We start from the raw sequence: 20,792 nt of genomic DNA on the forward strand, positions 1-20,792 counted from the left end.
GGGCCATGGCCTGGCTCCTGAGCGCCCTCCTTCCTGGGCACTGAGGAAGCTGGTTTGGCAGCTGCCACAGGCAGCCTCTTCGGCTCTGAAATTCGAGGGGACGGCTCGGCGCAGCTGGCTCTCCTATGGAGAGGGCACTACTGGGGAGCACCATGCAGATGCTGCTCAGGCAGCTGGACTGAGTGACAGATGTCACGGCCTGCTGCCCGGGCACCGAGCACGTGCTGTCTCACTCAGGTTTGATTCCGGGGGGAGAAGTGGCATTTCCATCCCATTGTACAGACCTGGACACTGAGGCGCAGGAAGGTAACCACTTACCTAGAGGTCACGAGGCTGGTGAGGAGAGGAGCCGGGACTGTGTGCAGCCACAGAGCCTGCACACACTCCGCCCCCTACCCCCCAATGCCCACAGGGAGCGGAAGGTAAACAGTCTTGGTATTTAATTTGGTTGACTTGGGTGGTGGTGGCAGTGTTCCCCTTAAACAGTCCCATCCGTGGACACACGTCTCGTGTGAATGCGTGTGTGCTGCACCTCACCTGACGAGGAGGGTGTTGGTTTTGTAACAGGAGGCGGCGATGCTCTCAGCGTCCCCCGAGGGCAGGGGGCGTCCTGTCTCGCTCGGACGCTCGGCTCCACAGCCCCGGCCCCAGGTGGTCGCCGTGGACCCCGTCCCAGGACGGCGCCCTTGGGCGTCCGGGAGTCAAAGCAGGACGCGGAGACGGCACGTGGGGGACTTTTATTTTAATACTGAATATGTCACGGGGTTTAATAACCAAATTAGTCATTTACATTTCCCAAAGATATCTAAATATAAAAGTGCTGAAAATTCAAATACAGAGAACAAGCTACAAATATTATTTCTCTTGTTTCTGGGGGGGGAGGGTGGAAGACGTTAGAAAAGGCCGAACAAAGCTCAGGAGGAGAGGAGTTCGTTAAAACGACCCGGGTGCAGAGGAAAACACTGGGCTTTGAGATGCTGTCCCCGTCACACCTCTTCCCGGACCGTTCAGACAACGGTTTGAAATGCAGGTCCTTGGGCCACACCTGGTCCCTGAGCCGGGGTCGGAGTGGGAGGACGTCGCCGGGAGGACCCGGCGGCTGGGAGGACCGCGGAGGCAGCTGTGTGGCCGGACGTTCCCGCCCCGGAGCAGGCTTCCCTGGGCCCCGCTCTGCTCACGCTCCCCGCTGTGGGGGGTGGAGAGCCGCGGCTCCCGGCCTGGCTCCCAGTCTGGCTCCGTGAGGCCGGGGAAGGGAAGGGAACCGCGGCCTCCCGGGGGGCAGAGCGGAGAAGCGCCCAGGAAAACCCACACGTGGGCCTCATCGCTAGCTGCAATGGACACTTGCTTCTGGGAGCCGAGCGTAACCTGAAGACCAGCCCGCCCGGCTCCCCCCGAGGTCGGAGGTGCTGGGACGAGCTGGGAGAGGCTGTGAGGGGAGATGGCGCCGCCTCACACATACCACCAGGCCCCTTTCCTAACCTTAGCATGAAAGAGACTCCTCCAGGCACTGCGCTCATTTAAACAAACGGCAGAGTTAACACTATTGACTAAGCCCTAAACATTTCTTCTGAGAAATCGAGCCACAGCTTTTCCAATCTGCCTGCTCAATATGGGAACAGATTTTAAAGCGAATAACATAATCAATCCTCTGCCCCAAAGAATGGTCCGTCATACCAACCGTGATAAAGAGGACACCTGTTTATTAAAAGGAAAAAGAAATGTACATTTTTGTTCTTCAAGAAATTTGATCAGGTTGTAGGACATGTGCGGGCGGGCCGGGAGGCGGGCAGCGGGGCCCTGGCCGCCTGGCCTGGGCACTGCCCCGTCCTAAGGGCTGCCCTGCCCCGGGGCCCGCCGGCCTGCCCCGGGGTCGGAGGTCAGGGGGCGCTGGCCGGCGGCCCCGGGGCAGCTCTGAGCCCTGGAGCAGATGGAGGCTGGAGGCCGGGGTCACTGCTGCCCCGATCTCTTCTCCTTCTGGAAGCTGAAGCTTGTGCGTCTGTTGAGTTTTCTTTGTTTTTGAGCAAAATAGTCAGCCCGGGCAGTGCTGGCTCGTGACTCCAGGATGTAGTTGACCTGGAAGCAAGAGGACACACGGGTCACGCGCCTGCAGCCACCCGCTCTCCCAGGGTGACAAAGACGGCACGGATAGGACTCTGCATGTGTGCGCCCCTCGGGGCCTCCTGTGCTTGGAGTGCAGGGTCCCAGCAGCCCAGCAGGCTGGGCCGAGATGCATTAGGATGGGAGACGCAGGCTTGGAGGACGGTGCTGGCACGGCCTGCCCGCCAGCACTGTGGGGGCGCTGTGCACCCCTGGGCTTGCACATAACTTCCCTGAGCCCCACCTGCCCCGTCTGAAGGACGAAAACGTCATAGGAATGAAAACTAAACCAAATCAAGGCTCTCCATTCAGCAGCAGCTCAGTGGCGGTCAAGGCGAGGTGGGGAGGAGCCTGGAAGGGCAGCGGTGCCGTGAGCAGGCCTGCGCCAGCGGCGAGGACCAGCCCCTGCCTGGGCAGCAGCAGGGCTGGAGTGCTTTCCGAGGATTAAAGAGCCTTACGAGTAGGGTGCCTTTATCACTGCAACATGCAGATGAGAAGGCTGAGGCACGGGACAGTAATGACACGTCCTCCAGGTCACAAAGCTAGCGTCGGGGCCAGGACCGGGGTGGGTGAGTGCAGGCCCTGACAGACACCCCTTCCGTTCTCCGGGCCCCACCTCTCCAGAGGCACCCACCCCCTCCCGCCCTGACAGCACTGCCCCCACGGCCCCAGCTCCTCTGGCTGGAGCTTCGTGAGCAAACACCACGTCTCCTCCCTCTCACAGACATCAAGTCATGACTAGGCACCTGAGCACTCGGCACAGGAACCGCCACCACCTCTGCGGATTCTCCTCCCGGAGCGGAGGCAGCGAGGGGCGGCATGCCTCACCGAGGCCGAGGCTCCGGCGCCGAGCTCCCTCCAAACTTTCTGCTCTGATAGTCGCCAGCAGCAGGCATTAAAGGCCGGGTGTGCGTACAGAAGGCCTGACACGCTTGGCCCACCGCCTCGCCAAGTTACCAGCTGAGAGCAATAAATCATGAGGCCGCAGGGCCTGCTGACGATCAGGACACTCCAGACAGCATGTGGAAATAAGGTTTTATCATTCTCAATGAGAGCAATCTTTGCATCTCAGCCGACCTAGTGTTTTCGGCACACCCAACTTGACAAGAGCATTTCACGATGATCCGTAAGTAGCCAACTAGTTCCTAAATTTGTGATCTTCAGTGCTTTGTGATAATCACATAGATAATTTTAATGGAAGATTAATGTAATAATCAAAAGATAAAAACGCCCTTTGGTCTGCCATTAGCTGGTTAATACGCTGTGGCTTAAAACTTGCACAATTTTATGCACTATAGAGTGCTTCACTTTCAATGCGTTTTACAGCTCGAGGCATAAAAATATAGGGAGTTTTCATGGCCAATAAAGCCACAGCCTCCATCACTCGATCATGAGAAGAACCCGATTTGAAGAGACCAACGATTCCTCCGAGATTCATCTGAAAGCCTGCAGAACGGGGACCGCATGCGGCTCCGCTCAATCACATCCCGGCCGGAAGGCCTGGCCCGGGAGCCCTCAGCCCGCCCGCTGACGCCCGCCCTCTGCGCTCTGGTCCGGGCCTCCCTCTCCTCATCCACAGAATGGGGATAAGGCGCGTCCACACTGCAGGCCAGCTGTGAAGACCGAACGCGGTCATGCCTGTGAAGTTCTGCTCAGTAAACGGGAGGTATTAATGTTTCTGCACAGGGAGGAACACAATGAGGAAAAATAACCGGATGGAGAGTTGCCTGCTCATCATAGTTTCTTTGACATCAGCCTCTGGCCCTTGTTTCCTCTTTCAGTTTCAGTCGAAAGCGTTCATTTTATGCAAAACACCTGAATTCTAGAGGATTACTAGTGCCTAAGACCGAGCCCTGGGGAGCCTGTGATGGAAACATTTCTGCCAAACGCCCGGACAGGGCGGGGCCGCAGTCACGGGTGCTGGTGCAATCACGCAGACACCGTGGGAAGGCCACAAGGCCGGCATTCAGATCGCCACAGGAGTCGGCAGGAGGGCGAGATGTAACCTCCCGCCAGGACCGGGGCCCTCCGCTCCCTCACCAGTCAGGCCCGAGCACACGTGACTGCCCGGAGCCTCGTGCAGGAGGCAGTATTTCTACGAACAATTGATATGAAAGCAGACATTTTGGGGCGGCGGCGGGCCTGGGGATTCTGCGGGAAAGCATCTGCTTCGGGGAGCATGTGGTCCTGGGAGATGATTTCTCTGCACTCGCTCTTCCACGGTCTCATACCGAAGTCATAAACCTGTGTTTCCGTCATCAATCTGCTGTTGTGAAAATTATTTGATGTCAAACACAGGATTATAATTTTACTAGAATCCTTCTCAAGTCTTGAATATTTTAATGCTGGCTATAAAAAAAACCCCAGCCCTGACAGGGTAATGGAATATTTCTTTACCTAGGCCCTGAATACTCCAAGTTCCCTGTGCTGTGTGGTGACGAGACGGCAAGTAACTCTTAGCTCGCTGGTTTTAAGCATCTGGCAGGCGCTGTCCCCGTGGCCGGGGCCGGGGCCGGGGCCGGGGCCGGGTGAGGGGAGCTGTGATCCAGGTGGTCCATGAACCTTATATAGTCCCCCCCAACTGACAGTGCGACTCTGTCTCCGCTCCTGATGGCTCCCAGCAGCAGCAGCTTTTGAATCCTCATCTACTGCTTGTGGAAACCTTGCAGCCATGAGGACTCTGCCTCAGCATCTTTCTGTAAAACAACTCCATTTTGGTGAAACCCCCACTCAGCTCCCTCAGTCGCACACTCTGGGGGTGTAGGCGCACCGGGTCTGGAGCCTGGGGTCCAGTTCTGGCTTTGCCAGCATGGCCTTGGCTAAGGTGCCTTTCTTCCTGAGCCGTTTCACCGGGGCAGGGGGAACCCGTAGACAGCGCTGCCCGCTGATGTGAAGAATCCACGAAACGGTGTGCGGTGCTTAGCCCGCCCGCACTGCGCAGGCCCCTGGTGGATCCTCGCTGCTTCCGATGATTATTCCTTGATGATTCCACTCTCAGGGAGAGAATGAGGGACCACCTAAGTGGGTTTATCGCCTCTCACGGGATTTGTGTCTCTCAGGCCTGTGTGGGGTGGGTCAGTGCAGCTGCCAGGACCCCACTTCACAGGCAGGGACACTGAGGCGCCCAGAGGCCACGCATCTGACGACGTGGAGCCCCCCTGGCTTTACGACCTGCTCTGCCGAAGCAGCTCCTCTTCGTTCTGATCAGCTCCCGAGAACCAGCTGGAGGAAAGGATTCCATCTGGAGGTCTGAGAACCGCCAGTCCAGGGCCACTGAGGGTGCCCAGGGCAGCGGCTGCAGCACTGGGAGCGCCTTAGAAACGCCACCTCAGGCCTCCCCGGCTCCTGGGCCAGTAAGAGCCGGGGCGGCCTTTCCCAGTCCGACCCGCAGCGTCTCACACACTGGCCTGGCCCGCGAAGGTGCTCGGCGAGCACTGTTGAGCGGCAGGACATAAACTCCAGCACGGAGTGGGGTGTGTTTTGGACAGCTTGATACGGTTACCATGGGTACAGTAAGGTGTCTTCAAATAATAGCAGTTTCCTCAGAGTCTGCTCCAGGAGCCTCGAGGGGCTTCTGGCAATGGATGGAAGGAAAGAAATGGTGCCTAAGAAGGATAAATGAGTCCACGAGGAATCAGGATTTCTGGGGGGCCAGGAGGAAGCCGAGGGGCGTCCTGCTTTGGCTAAGTGGGTGCAGGGCAGCGGAGCTGTGGTGTGGCCCTGGGTGCAGTACTCTGAGAGCCTTGTCCTGTGTGCGTGCGTGCATGTGTGCATGCGTGAGTACACGTGTGTGCGTGTATGTGCGTGTGTGCGTGCGTGTGCATGTGGACTGAGGGGTGAAGGAGGTGCTGCCAGGCCTGAGGACCACCCAGCAGAAGCCAGTCCCCAACACCTAGTGCCAGGGCCGAGGCCACTCACCTTGAGCATGATTTCATTGACGGTCGCAGCGTCCGATTCGAAGTAGAGGTGTTTATAGTCATGATTGCTTAGATACGTGAGTTTAAATATGGCGTGACCTGGAGAGAGAAAAGACAGTGCTGAGGGGCTACCTGAGGGCAGCCCCCCTGATCCTCCCGCCATTCCGGATCAGGGGAGAGCAGGTGGAGCTGTGTGGCCACCGGTCTTCACAGCAGTTCGTTTTTCTCATTACAGGCCGGGGAGGACGGACAGTAAAAAGTAAAACTATCGGGGCAAATGGCTAGTGAGGCCCCTTCTCACTCCGGAGTGTATTCAGGGCAACATCCCATTAGGAAGGGTTAAGAACCTCTTCGCGCAACAACTTCACGGAAAAGGTGGTGTTTTTGAGGTAGAAGGCCAATTACCTCCAAATTATTGCTCTAAAAATAACTGTGCTTGAAGGAAAATAAATGAGCAACAGGAAGGAGAAAGGTGGGTAGCAATGCCGTTATGAGCCTTCCCCGGCCCGGGCTCTTGCTGAGAGCGGAGCCGTGGGCTTGTGACCCTGTAGGAGGCTGCTCCCATGGCTCGGCCATTGCTCCCTGGAAGGATGGGTGTCCTGGGGGGGGGGGGGAGGGAAGCAGGGGGAGGACTGCTCTAGACACGGCCAAGGACAGCTCGTACTTCCCACAGCAGACCGACCTCAGGGTCCGAACCTCCAAACTGCCCTAGATTCAAGTCCTCACACCCCTTCCCCATCACCTTCAGAATCACCGTGCCACTTCCGAGACTGCCTCCTAGGGCAGCTCCTCTCACGCCACTGCCCTCACATGCCGCAGGCCAGCCTGCTGCACACCCCACCTGCCCGGCCTGGATCTCTGTGACCCGTCTCCGGTCTGGAGAAAGCCTGCCGTGCTGGGGCCCTGGGCTCAGCTGGCACCTCCTTGAGCCAGGTTCCATAGCTGCACTTCCAGGCACACTCCCCAGCGGCTCCCACCCCGTCCATACTGCCACCTGCAGCCCTGCCTGCCCTCCCCGGGCCTGTGCCTGGGGCACCCGTGCCAATCAAATTCCTCCTCTGAACGGAGACACAGATGCCTGCCCGTCTCAGTGCAATGGGAAGCTGTCCCTCCCATCAGCACACGCTGTCCTTGGGTTCTGGGAGCCCCCGTGGCCCTCTTTCTTAAGGAAAAAGTCCCGTTTCCCTGTAGGCTAGTTTGAAACATCGGACATAGAGGCCTCAGAAGCCGCCTTGCCCAGTCCTATTTGTGCTGACAGGACTCGAATTCAGCCTATCCTATTAGGCCTTCTCATCCGCTGTCCTTTTAATTGAAACAGCGCTGGTCACAGTTATTAATTAATAACGTATCGCCCACATTACCGTAAGTTCCCCTCTTTCCCGGAGAAATTTTCTTGGGGACTTTATTTACAGTAGGCAATTCTTCAGATCTCCAAAAATAAACTGATATATGTGGTCCGTATGTGGCCAGAAGAGTGGAGCTGCTGGTATTTTATCCTGGAAACATCATGATATAATAATTGCGACTATAAATTCTGTATGGAAAAAAATCAGCTAATAATTTCTGAAAAACCTCACTTTCGGTCCCTTGACAAATTTAGCCTGATTCTAAATGGTGGCACTAAATTGTCAGAATTCTCAGCCGGAAGCTAATCATTCTGTTAACACGAAGTTCCTGGTTTCCGGTAAGAAAGTGAACCTCACGTGGATGTAGCTGCGAGCGTGTGTGGGTGCTCCTGGATCTTCACAGGCCCACCGTGGACAAGAGTCTCAGTGCTGCCCTAACGGTTTGGCTCAGTGGATAGAGCGTTGGCCTGCGGACTGAAGGGTCCCGGGTTCGATTCCAGTCAAGGGCATGCACCTTGGTTGCGGGCACATCCCCAACGGGGGTGCGCAGAAGGCAGCTGATCAATGTTTCTCTCTCATTGATGTTTCTAACTCTCTATCCTTCTCCCTTCCTCCCTGTAAAAAGTCAATAAAATTCAAATTAAAAAAAAAAAAAAGCGTGTGGTGCTACTGCTGGGGCAGAACAAGGTGGCTGCTCTGCCGGCCGGGCTGTGAGCGAGCAGAAGCGGCTGTGAAGGTCAGAGGCTGGGAAGGACACACAGACTCCCTCCAGGCGCCGTGCTGCTGACACCTGGCCACAGCGGGCACAGACGGCGGGGCCTGGGGCGACGAAGGACCGGCAGGTCTCGGGGAGGCCCGTGGGCCCGGAGCTTCGGGGTTCACTGACCACTCTGATAGGCCATCTCACGGACTGACTACGCCACCTGCTCCCCTCGTCACTGACACAGCCAAACCCCGAGCTGCCAGAGCGGGTTTCACCTGAGTGACTGGGACGCTGCTACAAGCCCACCGGCTCTGGTTAGGCTGATCTACACGCCGCACGTGTGGCGTGCAGTCTGCACGGCCTGGGGCCTCCGGGCGGAAGGGGCCCTGACACTGTCTCCGTGTGACGCAGAGGGCAGGCCCGAGGTTCGCCTGCCTGACAGTCACATGAGAAAACAAACAGAAATCATCCCGAGTCAGGCCTCCCGAAAGGCTGCCCACAGAGGCCGGTGAGACCAACATTGCGCCTTCTGTCCCTGCTGTGTGCCTGCCCGTCCCCGCGCTCACTCCACAGCCTCAGGGCAAGCCAGGTGGACGGGGACAATGAGTCCCACCCACCAGCTCTCCGAAGCTTCTGCCTTCCTAGCATCTGCCTTCCCAGTGAAAGTATTCATGTCCCTGTGAGAACGGAGGAGTCAGTCACCTGCAGGGCTTGTGTCTGAATTTCAACAAAACAGCCCGTTGTGACCATCACAGGGCCACTGGGTGAAGGTGTGGTGGGACAGCCCAGCAGAGGGCTGCCCCTGGCTCCGTGGGGGGCATTCTAAGCTCAGGTTAACACCACAGCCACGTTTTGTCACACACGGTTGACTCGCTCGGGATCCCGGTTTTGCCTGGGGCCAGGGCAGTTTTACTGGGTTCAAGCCCTGCCAGGGGCACAGGCTAGTGCAGGGTCTGCTGTGGAGACATGGGGTGGAGGCAGCTGGCCTGGTGGGGGTCAGCGGGGTAAAGGTGGGTGGGAAAGGGTAAGGGAGGAGTGTGGATGAACCTACGGGGGCAGGAGATGGCAGACAGGATCGTGTGTGGCGGACAGCCAGTGACTCAGGGCAGCTACAAAGGGCTGGGGTGCCAGTTTCACCAGCCGAGGAGGCCACTAGGTAAGCTGGGCGATGAAGTAAGTGGTCAGACCGTGCTTCTGGACGTTCACCCTCGCTCCCCAGGCCCTGGAGACAGGGCGACGGTGCCACGGCCACCAGGGAGGCGCGGATCCGGTTTTGAGCTGAACAGGGTCAGAAAGGATGCTGAGAAAGGAACTGAGGCTATGAGAAGGGAACATTGGCAGGACTTGGGGAGACTTTTATAATAGAACTAGAGGCCTGGTGCACGACATTCATACACTGGAGGGGGGGGGATCCCCTCAGCCTGGCCTGTGCCCTTTCGCAGTCTGGGACCCCTCGGCGGATGTCCAAAGCCTGCTCCCTGTGGGGAGTGGGCCTAAGCTGGCAGGCGGACACCCCCTGAGGGGTCCTTAGTGCTGCCACGGAGGGGAGAGGCTCCCAACACTGCCACCTCGCTCTCTAGCCGTCAGCCCAGCTTCTGGCTGAGCGGCGCTCCCCCTGTGGAAACACACTGACCACCAGGGGGCAGCTGCTTGAGGGGAAGCATGAGCCCTGGAGTCAGTCAGGATGAAATGCCCGCTTGGCTGGTCCCCTCGGCGCTGGCCCCCAGGAGCCAGGCTGGTGGGCGGAGGTGGCGGCATGGTCAGGCACCGCACACAGCGCTTGGACCAGCAGGGACGCAGTGCGTGGTGGCGATCGTTCTTACAACTGGACGGAACTGACATTTGAAGATAAAATCACTATTTTAGAGATTCTGTTTGTAACTGGGCCTTCTCTGAGCAGACTCGCGGTGCCATAGGAGTAAATGCATACAATGGGGTATCAAATGCGGCGTTGAGGCCCTGGTCACACGCTCAGGACAGACACTGGAGCTGCTCCTGCTTGTGAAAACTGAACGGGAGTCTGGGTATGTAAAAAGGTATTTATGTTTGTGTGTTTTTTTTCCAAAGAGAAACAGAAGATGGAATGTAACGGCAGAAACTAATTAGCTGCAGAAATGTCAGAAGGGGAGACGGTTGAGCTTTTGTGCTGTAATTTATCTTCTTGAACAAGAGGGTCTGCTGAGAAAATGGGTTCCCTGGTCAATTCAGGGACGTGGCTATTCTCCGGGGCTGCTATCACACAACGGGACGGCTAAGCAAAGAGGGACTGCAGCTTACCCACTCCTGCTGAGAGAAACGCGCCCAGGTCAGCACTGCAAACGGGGCAGGGGTGACTGTCTGAAAGGAGGCTCCTTCGAGCTTTACCTGCCAGCACTGACTCCCTGGCCCCGAGCGGTGGAACCTGCAGCCCACCTTTGCCTAAAGCCCTATGATTTAAAACTGAGAAGATTATTAATTCATTAAAGATAATAAACCATTAAAAGTTCACATGAAAATGTATTTTTAATGGAAAAACCCTTATATTTCTCCAAAGTTTAAGGAGAATGTGGCATTATTACATATATTTTGGTTTGTTTTGTTAATCTTTGCCCGAGGGTATTTTTTCCTATTGATTAGAAAGAGTGGAAGGGAGGGGAAGAGACAGAGAGAAACATTATGTGAGAGAGACATGCATGCACCCAACCAAGGCCAGGATCAATCTGCAACTGAGGTACATGCCCTTGACCGAAATTGAACCCAGGACCCTTCAGTCCTCAGGCTGATGCTCTATCTACTGTGCTAAACCAGCTAGGGACATTACTTTATATTAGAGGCCTGGGTGCATAAAATTAGTGCACTCGGGGAATAGGGTCCCTCAGCTCGGCTTGCACCCTCTTGCAGTCCAGGAGCCCTTGGGGCCTAAGCTGTCAGTTGGACATCCTTAGCGCTGCCGAGGAGGTGGGAAAGGCTCCCGCCACGGCTGCTGCACTTGCCAGCCAGGAGCCCAGCTTCTGGTTGTGCAGTGCTCCCCCGGTGGGAGTGTACTGATCATCAGGGGGCAGCTCCTGCATTGAGGTCTGTCCCGTGGTGGTCAGTGTGCCGTTTGGTCAATTTACGTATTAGCCTTTTATTATATAGGATTTTTGAAAATTCTAATATTTGGTTTAACAGAAAACATCTGGATTACCTACCTGCTTCTGCATTTGAGCATTGTGATATACTGTTTTGGCTGAAGCATATAAAGAAATTCCAGCCTCAGAGAGAGATAAGTTTGGAAAAGGGAGGTATATTTTAAACTCTTCTTTCCAAATATTCCTTTGATGCCACACCAAACTTGATAAACGTTAGTTTCTTAAAGATTATTTATAATATGAAATCTAAAAACCACGTTAATAAAATGCATTGCATTAAAATTCATCGGTCTGTCATGCATGTTTACGCTTGCATCATTTTGCAACATCAGGCAGCAACCTGGGAAATACTAGTCCACTGAGTTATGTAGGTTTCCAATTGTTGGCACATTTCACTATACAACATGAGGAAATCACACTCATTAATATCACCACTGATCTCATCGGAAAAGTAAGCAATGAGAAGCCAATCTCACAGTGCTGTATACAAGTTTCCCAAACTTCTAATTGTCACCTGAAAGCTTGAATTTCATCACTGGCATCAAAAGTGACATCACTTCCTTCATTTTCAAGGAAATGTCTGCTAAATACTAAAATTTGAATAACCACAACTTGTCAGTTGTTCTTTCAATAGAAATGGTTTTCCATGAAACAAATGGCTCTTGTAACTCTGACAATTACACAAGTGCGTTTCCATGGGTAAGTTTTCTATTCCCATTTGCAGCAAAGGTGCTTGTGGTACAGCATTATTTCCTCGGAATTGCAAAACACTCTGTTTTGCCACAAAATAGCTGCATTCTGCCATACTACCGTGTTGAGTTCCTGAACTGCTTTTTAATAGTTTTTCTTTTGTTTCATTTTTAATCAACTCTGGTCAGTTTTAAGTTCCCATTGTCTTTATTACGTAATGTCATTCTTCTTCTTCTAACTCTCTGCATTTAATATCATTTAGAAGAAGACCAGATAAACAAGCATGGCTGAAAATTTGTTAAAAGCCCTTGTAGACTCTGAGTCAGAGACAGGGATACTCTTCCATCAGAAAAAGAGAGCAGTTTAAGTGCCTTGGCTTCATGTCAGTGGCGGCAGGAAGAATGTAAAGCTCTATCATTTATATGTAACTTTGGGTAAAAATGTAACTTCTTTGAGCCCTGATTTCTCATTTATAAAATGGGAATAATATCTGCCTTATGGAGTTGTTGCTAGAATAAAATCAACAATCCCAGGATTTTGTAATAAACCAGAGGCCCGGTGCACGAAATTTGTGCATGGGAGAGAGGGGTACCTCAGCCCAAACTCTCTTGCAAACCAGGACCCCTCGGGGACATCCCTCTCGCAATCTGGGACACTGCATGCACCAGTGACCATACTTTTCATACAGGTGAAAGGCATCTTGCTGTTGAATGGGCAGCTACATTTTTTTGCCCCATTATAGAAGGTAGTACATAGCATGATCCTTCTGAGGCAGTAGTACCATTTTCCCCATCTTATGGGTGGAAAAACTGAAGCAGAGAGAAGTAATTGGTTTTGTCCCACAGTTGTAAGTGTCAGAATCAGGGCTGACCACAAAATGTGCAAGCCAGAGTCCATGCATGTCATCGCTGCATCAGCCTGTTTTTTCAGTGTTAGAGAAGCCTTGCCAGGTTTTAATTTTTAAATCTAAGAGATGTTCCCAATATATAGGGCAGGGTCCCTAGGCCTGGCTGGCGATCAGGGCTGATCTGTGGGGTGACTGGCAGGGCGATTGGGGGCCCCTGCTGGCACCTGCCTTGGCTGGCGGCCTGGCACCACCCGCTCACCAGCCTCCTGCCAATCGGTTGTTCTGCTGTTCGGTCGATGTGCAGATTAGGGTTTTATATAGATAGATGTTTATAATACCCAACAGAGTTGTTGCAGGAATTAAGCAGCACGCATAATGTCACTCCATTGTATTGTGGATTGCATTGTTTTCGATGAGAAGTCAGCAGTCATTCTTATCTTGATTTCACTGGCCACTTTTCAGATTTTTCTCTTTATCACTGGTTTTCAGCAATTTGATTACAATGTGCCTTGATGTGGTTTTCTATGTATTTATCCTGTTTAGCCTTCAATGGGCTTCCAAGATTAACAAATTCATATTTTTAAATAAAATCTGGTTAAGTTTTCTTCCCCATCCCTGAGACTCCAGTTACATATACTATGTTAGAACAGGTGGTATCATTCCACAGTCTCTGTTCTTTCCACCCACTTTTTTTGTTTGCTTCAGTTAGAATAGTTCCTGCTGTCCTGTCTTCAAGTTCACTGATTTTGTAGGCAGATTCTGAAACGGTTCCCAATAATCCTGCCTCCTGCTTTCCTGCTTGTCACACCCTTTAGTAATCTCCTTGTTTGTGGGCTAGACCTAGAGACTTCCTTTTTTTTTTTTTTTTTTTTTTTTTTTTTTTTTTTTAATATGTTATGTGGGATGGTTGATCTTGAACCTCCAGGGAGCAAGCTGTCCCCAGATTTCTCCAAGCCCACATTTCTTTTTATTATTATTATTTTTTTTTAAATATATTTTTTATTGATTTTATACAGAGAGGAAGGGAGGGAGATAGAGAGTTAGAAACATCGATGAGAGAGAGTCATCGATCAGCTGCCTCTTGCACACCCCCTACTGGGGATATGCCCGCAACCAAGGTACATGCCCTTGACCGGAATCGAACCCGGGTCCCTTCAGTCCCCAAGCCGACGCTCTATCCATTGAGCCAAACCGGTCCCGGCAAGCCCACATTTCTTTGTCTCCAATTTTTACGTGTCCAAAGACCAGGAACCACAGACACACCTTTGCAAGAGGGTTAATTCTGATGAATTAATACAGCAAAAGTGTTGGAATGTTACTGCTGAGACCAGGTTACAAACAATTGTGACTTCTTTCTTGATAGTACTCTCCTGCTCTTGGCGTCTTTGGTGAAGCCAACTGTGTGCCACCTCATGAGCTTTCCCCAAGTGACAAAGAACTAAGGATGCTCACAAGGAAATAAGCTCTACCAGCAACCGCTTAGTGAGCAGGGAAGCAGATCCTGCCTGATTGAACCTTGCGATGACTGTGTCCAGGAATGATCCTTGATGGCAGTCTTGTGAGAGACTCTGAGGCGGAAGACCCAGCTAAGCTGTGCTGGATTCCTGACCACAAAACTGAGATAATAAATGCTGCTGCTTTAATCCATCAAGTTTGGAGCAATTTATGATGCTACAATAGATAATACACTGACCTTTTAAATTAATATTCCTAATCTGCTCCCATCAGTGAATTTTTTGATTGAGGTATTGTATTTCTCAACTCTAGAATTTTCATTTGGTTCTTTTTTAATGGTTTCCATTTTTTTTTTTTTTTTTTTTTTTGAGTTCTGGTTTTCCTTTAAATCTTTGAACACATTTATATTAGCTATTTTAAAGTACATCAGGTCATCGAATTAACATCATTTTGTTCAACACTGTTTCATTAATGTTGATGAGGGAAAAAAAAAAATGATTCCTGGCTTGTGGCCACTGTCTGTGGAGCCTGCGTGTTCTCCCCATGTCTGCGTGGGTTTTCTCCAGGCACATCTGGAAGACGTGCACTAGGCTCACTGGGTGTCTGAGGATGGGGTGTGCGCAGGCCCTGCAATGGAAGGGCATCCTGCCCGCACTGGTTTCTGCCTTGAGCCCTGAGCTGCTGGGATAGGATCTGGCCACCTGGCAGCCTGAACTGGAATAAACAGATTGGGAAATAACTACCTTGTTTTTATTACTCTTTCTTAAATGTATAGATAGTTCACGTTTACGTCAGTGTTTAACACTAGAAGTATTTTGGGTCTTTAGAGGTTTGGTGATCCCCCCCCGCCCCCGAAATATGCTTTAGGAACTTAATGTTTGTTTATATCAACGAGACTATGGTAAAATTGGTTTCATTATGCATCATTTCCTTAAAGTTCCAGTTTCTAAGAACTTACTGACATTAATTGAAGACTCACCGTAATTATCTGCTAATTCTATCATCTTTGCCATTTTTTTTACTCTGTTTCTACTGATAGATTTTTTTTCCTGGGTATAGGACACATTTTCCTGCTTCTTTGTTTAGTAATTTTTGGTTAAATGCTGGACACTATATACATTACATTGTAGGGTGTCTGCATTTTGTTTTCATCCTTTAAAGAGTATTGGACTTAGTTCTGGAAGACAGTTAATTTACTTCTGGATCACTCTGCTCCTTTCAAGACTCCATTTAAAGCTTTAGTAGGCAAAGATTGAAGCAGTCTTTACTACAGGGCTAGTTTAGTCATATTCCTAAAATGTGGCCTTTCTGGAGTCACTACCAAATACCCTGATGCCCCGCTCTGGTTGGCCAGAACTCAATTTCATAGCGACCCCGTAGTTGTTCTCTGAGCAGCCCTATGAGGTCGCACTCCGGCAGGCACAGCTGATTAGACAGACAAAGACGTAAGGGCCTTTTCTATAGCTTTCAGTGGAGCTCCCTCCTCCATGCTTTATTTTGCAAATTGCAGTTGCTTCAGCCTCCTCCATCTCTGAGCTCTTCCTCTCACTTGCCAAGCCTGCCGCACTCTTCCTGGGAAACCCTGAAGAAGGCTGGAGTGATAGCAGGTCTCACCTCATTTGTTTCCCTGCTCTCAGGGCTCACAGGCTTGTGCTGCCTGTTTTCCGGCGCCTGAAAACAGCTCCTTTCACTTTGTGCAGTTTCCCAGTCATGTATGATCGAAGGGCTAATCTGTTAGCAGTTACCCTGTCCTGGAAGTAGCCTATGGGAGTCTTATAAGTGATACAAATTTTGATTTTAATGAAAGAATGGCTTACTTTTTCCATGCCTACAAGAATAACTTAAAATCTAAGCACTCCATTTATTTATTATGGAAACACAATTTGGAGCTTGGCAGGAGGCAAGGGAAACAGATTTCCCCCATCATTTATCCAGCTGAGAAATCTTTCACACAGAGTTTTTCAGCAGCAAACAGTCCCTGCCTTTACCCTCTTCTCAATTAGGATCTCTTCTGAAGTTAAAATGAAGAAAAAAAGAATGTGAGGAAATGGTAATACAAATCTAGAAAAATGTGTAAATATGCAAATTCTCCATTATACCCAGATAACGGTTTCGTTATTATGGGTCCACAGGCCCAGGTCAACAATTAAGGGAAAACTTAATAAGGAGAAAGAATGCTTCTCTCAAGGAGGGGAAAAAATTGATACCTCAAAAATGTTTTTTATACTAACAAATATCAATATTCTGTTCAAGGCAAGTAAATTCTTTAAAAAAAAATATTTTATTGATTTTTTACAGAGAGGAAGAGAGAGAGATAGAGAGCTAGAAACATCGATGAGAGAGAAACACTGACCAGTTGCCTCTTGCACACCTACTACCGGGGATGTGCCCGCAACCAAGGTACATGCCCCTGACTGGAATCGAACCCGGGACCTTTCAGTCCGCAGACCAGAGCTCTACCACTGAGCCAAACCGGTTTTGGCAAGGCAAGTAAATTCTTTCTTGTTTATTAAGAAGTCCTATGGAAAAATGAGGAAAGCTTATAGGAAATATAAGAAAACCCACTAGCCAATCTTGATCACAAACACAGACAGTTTACATGTTACACAGTTAGCAAACATGTCCCCAACAGCCTCTATGGAGCAACTGTAGCACCTGATAATGAATATGGGGGAGGGGGTATGTTCTTTTATTTTTTTTAAAAACAATTTTGTTTTATTTTAAAAATATTATATATAGTTTTTATTGATTTCAGAGAGGAAGGAAAAAGGAGAGAGAAAAGGAGAGGGAGAGGGTGAGGGAGAGGGAGAGGGAGATAGTTTCTTTCCCAGAAACTACAGAGCCAAGCACACGGGCCCCATCTATTCCATGCTGAGGGTCAGTAGCAGAGGCTGGGTAAGAACAAGAGGCTGGGCTTGCCTTTTCACCATAACCTTGAGACGTGCTCCATTGTGCCTCCATCTTTCTTTGTTGAAGAGCCTCCTTTGCTCTTGCACAATCCCACATTCCAGAAGCATTTTAAATGCTCAGAATGCCCAGGCTGAGCTAAGAGGCACTGAGCACTGACGCAGCCCCTGGACAGAAGCTGCTGAATTTCCGGAGGAAGCAGCTGGGAGTATACACAGGCATGCCTGGTGCAAACGTCAGGTGTCATTGAGCGAAGAGGTCGGTCAACGGGACACGTGCTGGGCTGGCTCCCTTGGGCTGAGTTTACAGGGGCCTGGCCAATGTTATCTAGCCCCGAGAAAGGCCCCCTGAAGCACAGACTGCAGCTTGAGGTTACCGGAAACCAAACCGAGTCAACACACTACAGAATGCAGCCTGGCCCCACGCTTACAGATTTCCTCCACCTTGACCCCGCGGCACACTCTGGTCTTTTCCTTCCACGCACTTGGAAAAATTGAGGTGGTCTCCCTAGCTGCCTAGACCCATCTCCCAGCAGCTCCCTTGTTTTGGAAGAAGATGATAAATAAATCAAAATGCACTAAGCAGCACTTCCACCGGCACTCGCCTCCTTCACTGAACGTGCACCTCATCAATCACACTATTGTCTGCTTGAAAGGCGAGCCTTGTAAATGTCATATCCACTCAGGCCCAAGGAGAGGCGCATCCACATGCAGCATGGAGTTTTAATTGGGGAGTGTAATTAAACTAAAAAACCCCAGCAGACTCCCTTTGACAGGATAGATGAAGACCCCTTTTAATAGGGCTCGGAAACATATCTGTTAAAGGATGAGGCACTGCCTGCTCCTGATTGTGCTCCAGAGTACTTTTATGAAAAGGCAATTCAATAACTGGGGCATTTAATATGTTCGTGGCCATTGTGCTCTGTAATCGAGCAGCAATACCGTATGTGATCTGGAACTTACGAAATAAGTCCCCGTCAGAGGACAACCACACCACATCGCTGGCCCACCTAATGGTAGAAGTGTCTGGACGTCCTGGGAACCGACGGAGCCTGAGGACGGGCTGCAGCTTCGCTGGGCTCCAGGTCCGTGTGAGTATAGATAAATACAAATGCAAGGGCCCTCCCTGCTGGGCCCGCAGTCTGCCGCCACGTGCATGTGCATGTGCATGGCCATGGCCTGCCAGCCACCCACCTCAGGTGGAGCTCTTACATTCAGCGGTGGCAACATCACCCTCATTTCCCTTTTATGTATTCTCCTGAGGATTTAAAGATGCCAAAATTCCTGGGTACCTCCTCCTTTAGGAACAGGAATACCTGTCACATCGGTGTGCGCGCATGTATTTTCTCTGCTAGGACTACCCTTGTCAAGTAAGGAGAGAGTGAATCAGGCGGTCAGAAAATCCAGTGCATGGGCTTGGATGTACCCAAGTCAATTTCAGTAACAAAACCCGAGTCCTTCTGCCAACTCTTTGTTGGGAGAGGGGGTGGGGGATGCACACACACACACACACACACACACACACGCACACGCACACGAGTGGCCTGCAGCTCCACAATCAAGGTAAGAGAATTAGTAAGAACACAGGGCTGTCTTATAAGCAGAACGTGACAATCCCTTTCAGATGAAATGCTAGTGTCCCAAGGTCAAGGTTAGGGGACCCAGCATCTGGTCCCCTATCAAGGGAACCTCTGAGCTGGGGCTCAGGTGGAGTACATAGGCAAGGTTTCAGACTTCCCCATGTCTAGTTTTCTAAAAACAGACATTTAGCTTAATTTACAAAAACCTTCAAGTCAGCTTGCTTGGCCCCTCGGACTGATTTTTGTTTTGTTTTTAAGGATGGCGGGGAAAGGTTTGTTTGATGACTGCTTTTACTCCCCATAAAGCCTCCTTGGAACTCTGCAAACCTTTGAACACTCTCAATACTGGTGCACCCCCCCCCCCCCCCCCATGAGTTGATGAACCTTTAAGGATATATAATCGAATGCATATAGTCTATGAAAACTGGATACCGAATTAAAAGATCAAATATCTTTAGGTTTAAATGAAAACTACATAAAAGCATTTCAGCCATCAATTTGGCTATCACTTCTAGCCAGTATGAATTCTGCTGGAAAAGCTATTTTCGTGCAGATGTGGAATTCAATGGGAAAGACTGACTCGTGTACCAACATCAATCAAAATGTCGACTTCCCTGGCAGCTCTCAACAGTAAGGCAGGTTCAAAGGTCACAGGATAAAGAAAAAGCCAAGCTCTGGTTCAGCTCTAATATCTCCTCGATAGAAGTCTTGCGAAAGTACCCCCTTCTGTATTAGCCTTGCTTTCATTAATCTTCTTGCCATCTTCTTTAACTAGTCATGCAGAACCGCTCGATAGCGAGACGTATAATGGGGAAGGCCCTGTGCCTATTACCGCGTTAACATTCTCTTAAGCCCCGGTGCAACAATGGGACAGGAAGGCACAGGAAACCTGCAACTGCGGGGTGCAGTGCAGGCAATTCAATTACCGCCCGGCTTACCTATGTAATGCTGACCTATAAAACACAAGAGGCCTTTGTGCCGGACTGGTGTGGCTATTAAGGTTCCCGAAGATCACAACAATGGTGATCTTTTCTATTTAAGCTAAATCAATGTGGACAAATCATTATTCAGGGGCTTTAATTTAATTAGTAAATTAAATACACTACTTTACAGATCTTGTCAAGTACTTATGAAAAGAAAGATTCATTTAAGCAGGAGGTCACCAATAAGCCCAGCTAATTTAACTCGCAACCTTAACTGAGTCTCATTGCAAATATTCCACAGATCCTACTCACGAGGTGGGGCTTAGCAGTCTCCCACCGCTGGGTTAACTCAATCTCAGAGTTCCTACCCTGGAGCCACACAGTATTTTGGACAAAAACAAACCAATACACAAACAACCCCAAACCAATAATCCCCCACCAACATAACCAGCATCAACAGAATCAGATTTCCTTTGAATTATACTATTGCAAGACAATGTAATCAGGTTACCTCTATTATGCTGCTTCCTTAAGATTTTCTATGATCTATATTTAATTGAGATACAGAGCTCTTTTTCAGCTATGAAGACGACAGCTACTTTATTAAGGTTTACTAGGAAATCCGATTTCTTAATGACAGGTTGCTTCCTTTAAAGACTCTGAATGAGAAAAGCAGACCTGGCCTGGCTGAGCCTGGTACTTCTGTGAATGCAGCAGAGTCTCAGATGGGAGCGAGTGCATAGGAGGCGGGTCCCTTGCTTTTGTGTCAGTGTTGGAATTCGAGGCGAGCACTTAAAGAGAAAGCCTATGTGAGGCCTGTGTGACGATGGAGAATTATTTCCCTGAGATCTTTAACCATGGCAGCTTCTGATATGGAAATATCCTCCTTTCCTATGTGCCATACACATCTCTGTTCAGTTAGAATTAATCCATTTCTCAGAGGTTTGTGACAGCCTTCAAAACAGCAAAAGATACCCTTAGGAGTGGCAAACCCAGCCTGAGAAATCACTGATTTAAATAATAGTATCGCAGCATATGTGTTTTTTTTAAAGTCTGGGAAGGCCGACATTATTCTTAATTTCTGCACTTTGGAGACCCAATTTTCTCAACTAAGTCTTTAAGAGTCCATATTTACAATGTCCAATTTTAAAAAAAGGCGTGTCTGTTTAGTCATTCGGTTCCAGGGACAGAGCACCGAACCTTCCCTCGCATGCCCGG

At 50.3% G+C, this 20,792-nt stretch overlaps 1 protein-coding gene and 2 pseudogenes across 14 annotated transcripts in view; all 3 read right to left on the minus strand.

The window, feature by feature from the left end:
• Positions 1–718: 718 nt before the first annotated feature.
• Positions 719–20,792, minus strand: part of MAPKAP1 (MAPK associated protein 1) — a 181,271-nt gene continuing 161,197 nt past the window's right edge. For 11 of the 14 annotated variants that reach the window (XM_045572087.1, XM_045572086.1, XM_036411959.2 and 8 more), the window contains 2 exons: positions 6,016–6,113; positions 719–2,073 (listed from right to left, as the gene is read on the minus strand). In XM_045572087.1, coding sequence (XP_045428043.1) covers positions 1,948–2,073; positions 6,016–6,113 — 224 coding nt within the window. In that variant the 3' untranslated portion in view covers positions 719–1,947. Of the gene's footprint in view, positions 5,703–6,015; positions 6,114–11,521; positions 11,569–20,792 lie in introns of those variants that run through there. The other 3 variants (XR_006739881.1, XM_045572082.1, XM_045572085.1) reach the window with 3 other exon arrangements.
• Positions 13,605–13,704, minus strand: LOC118704425 (annotated as a pseudogene).
• LOC118704420 lies at positions 13,887–13,986 on the minus strand (annotated as a pseudogene).

Source organism: Pipistrellus kuhlii, unplaced genomic scaffold (assembly GCF_014108245.1).
Source record: "Pipistrellus kuhlii isolate mPipKuh1 unplaced genomic scaffold, mPipKuh1.p scaffold_m20_p_43, whole genome shotgun sequence".
Classification (NCBI taxonomy): Eukaryota; Metazoa; Chordata; class Mammalia; order Chiroptera; family Vespertilionidae; genus Pipistrellus; species Pipistrellus kuhlii.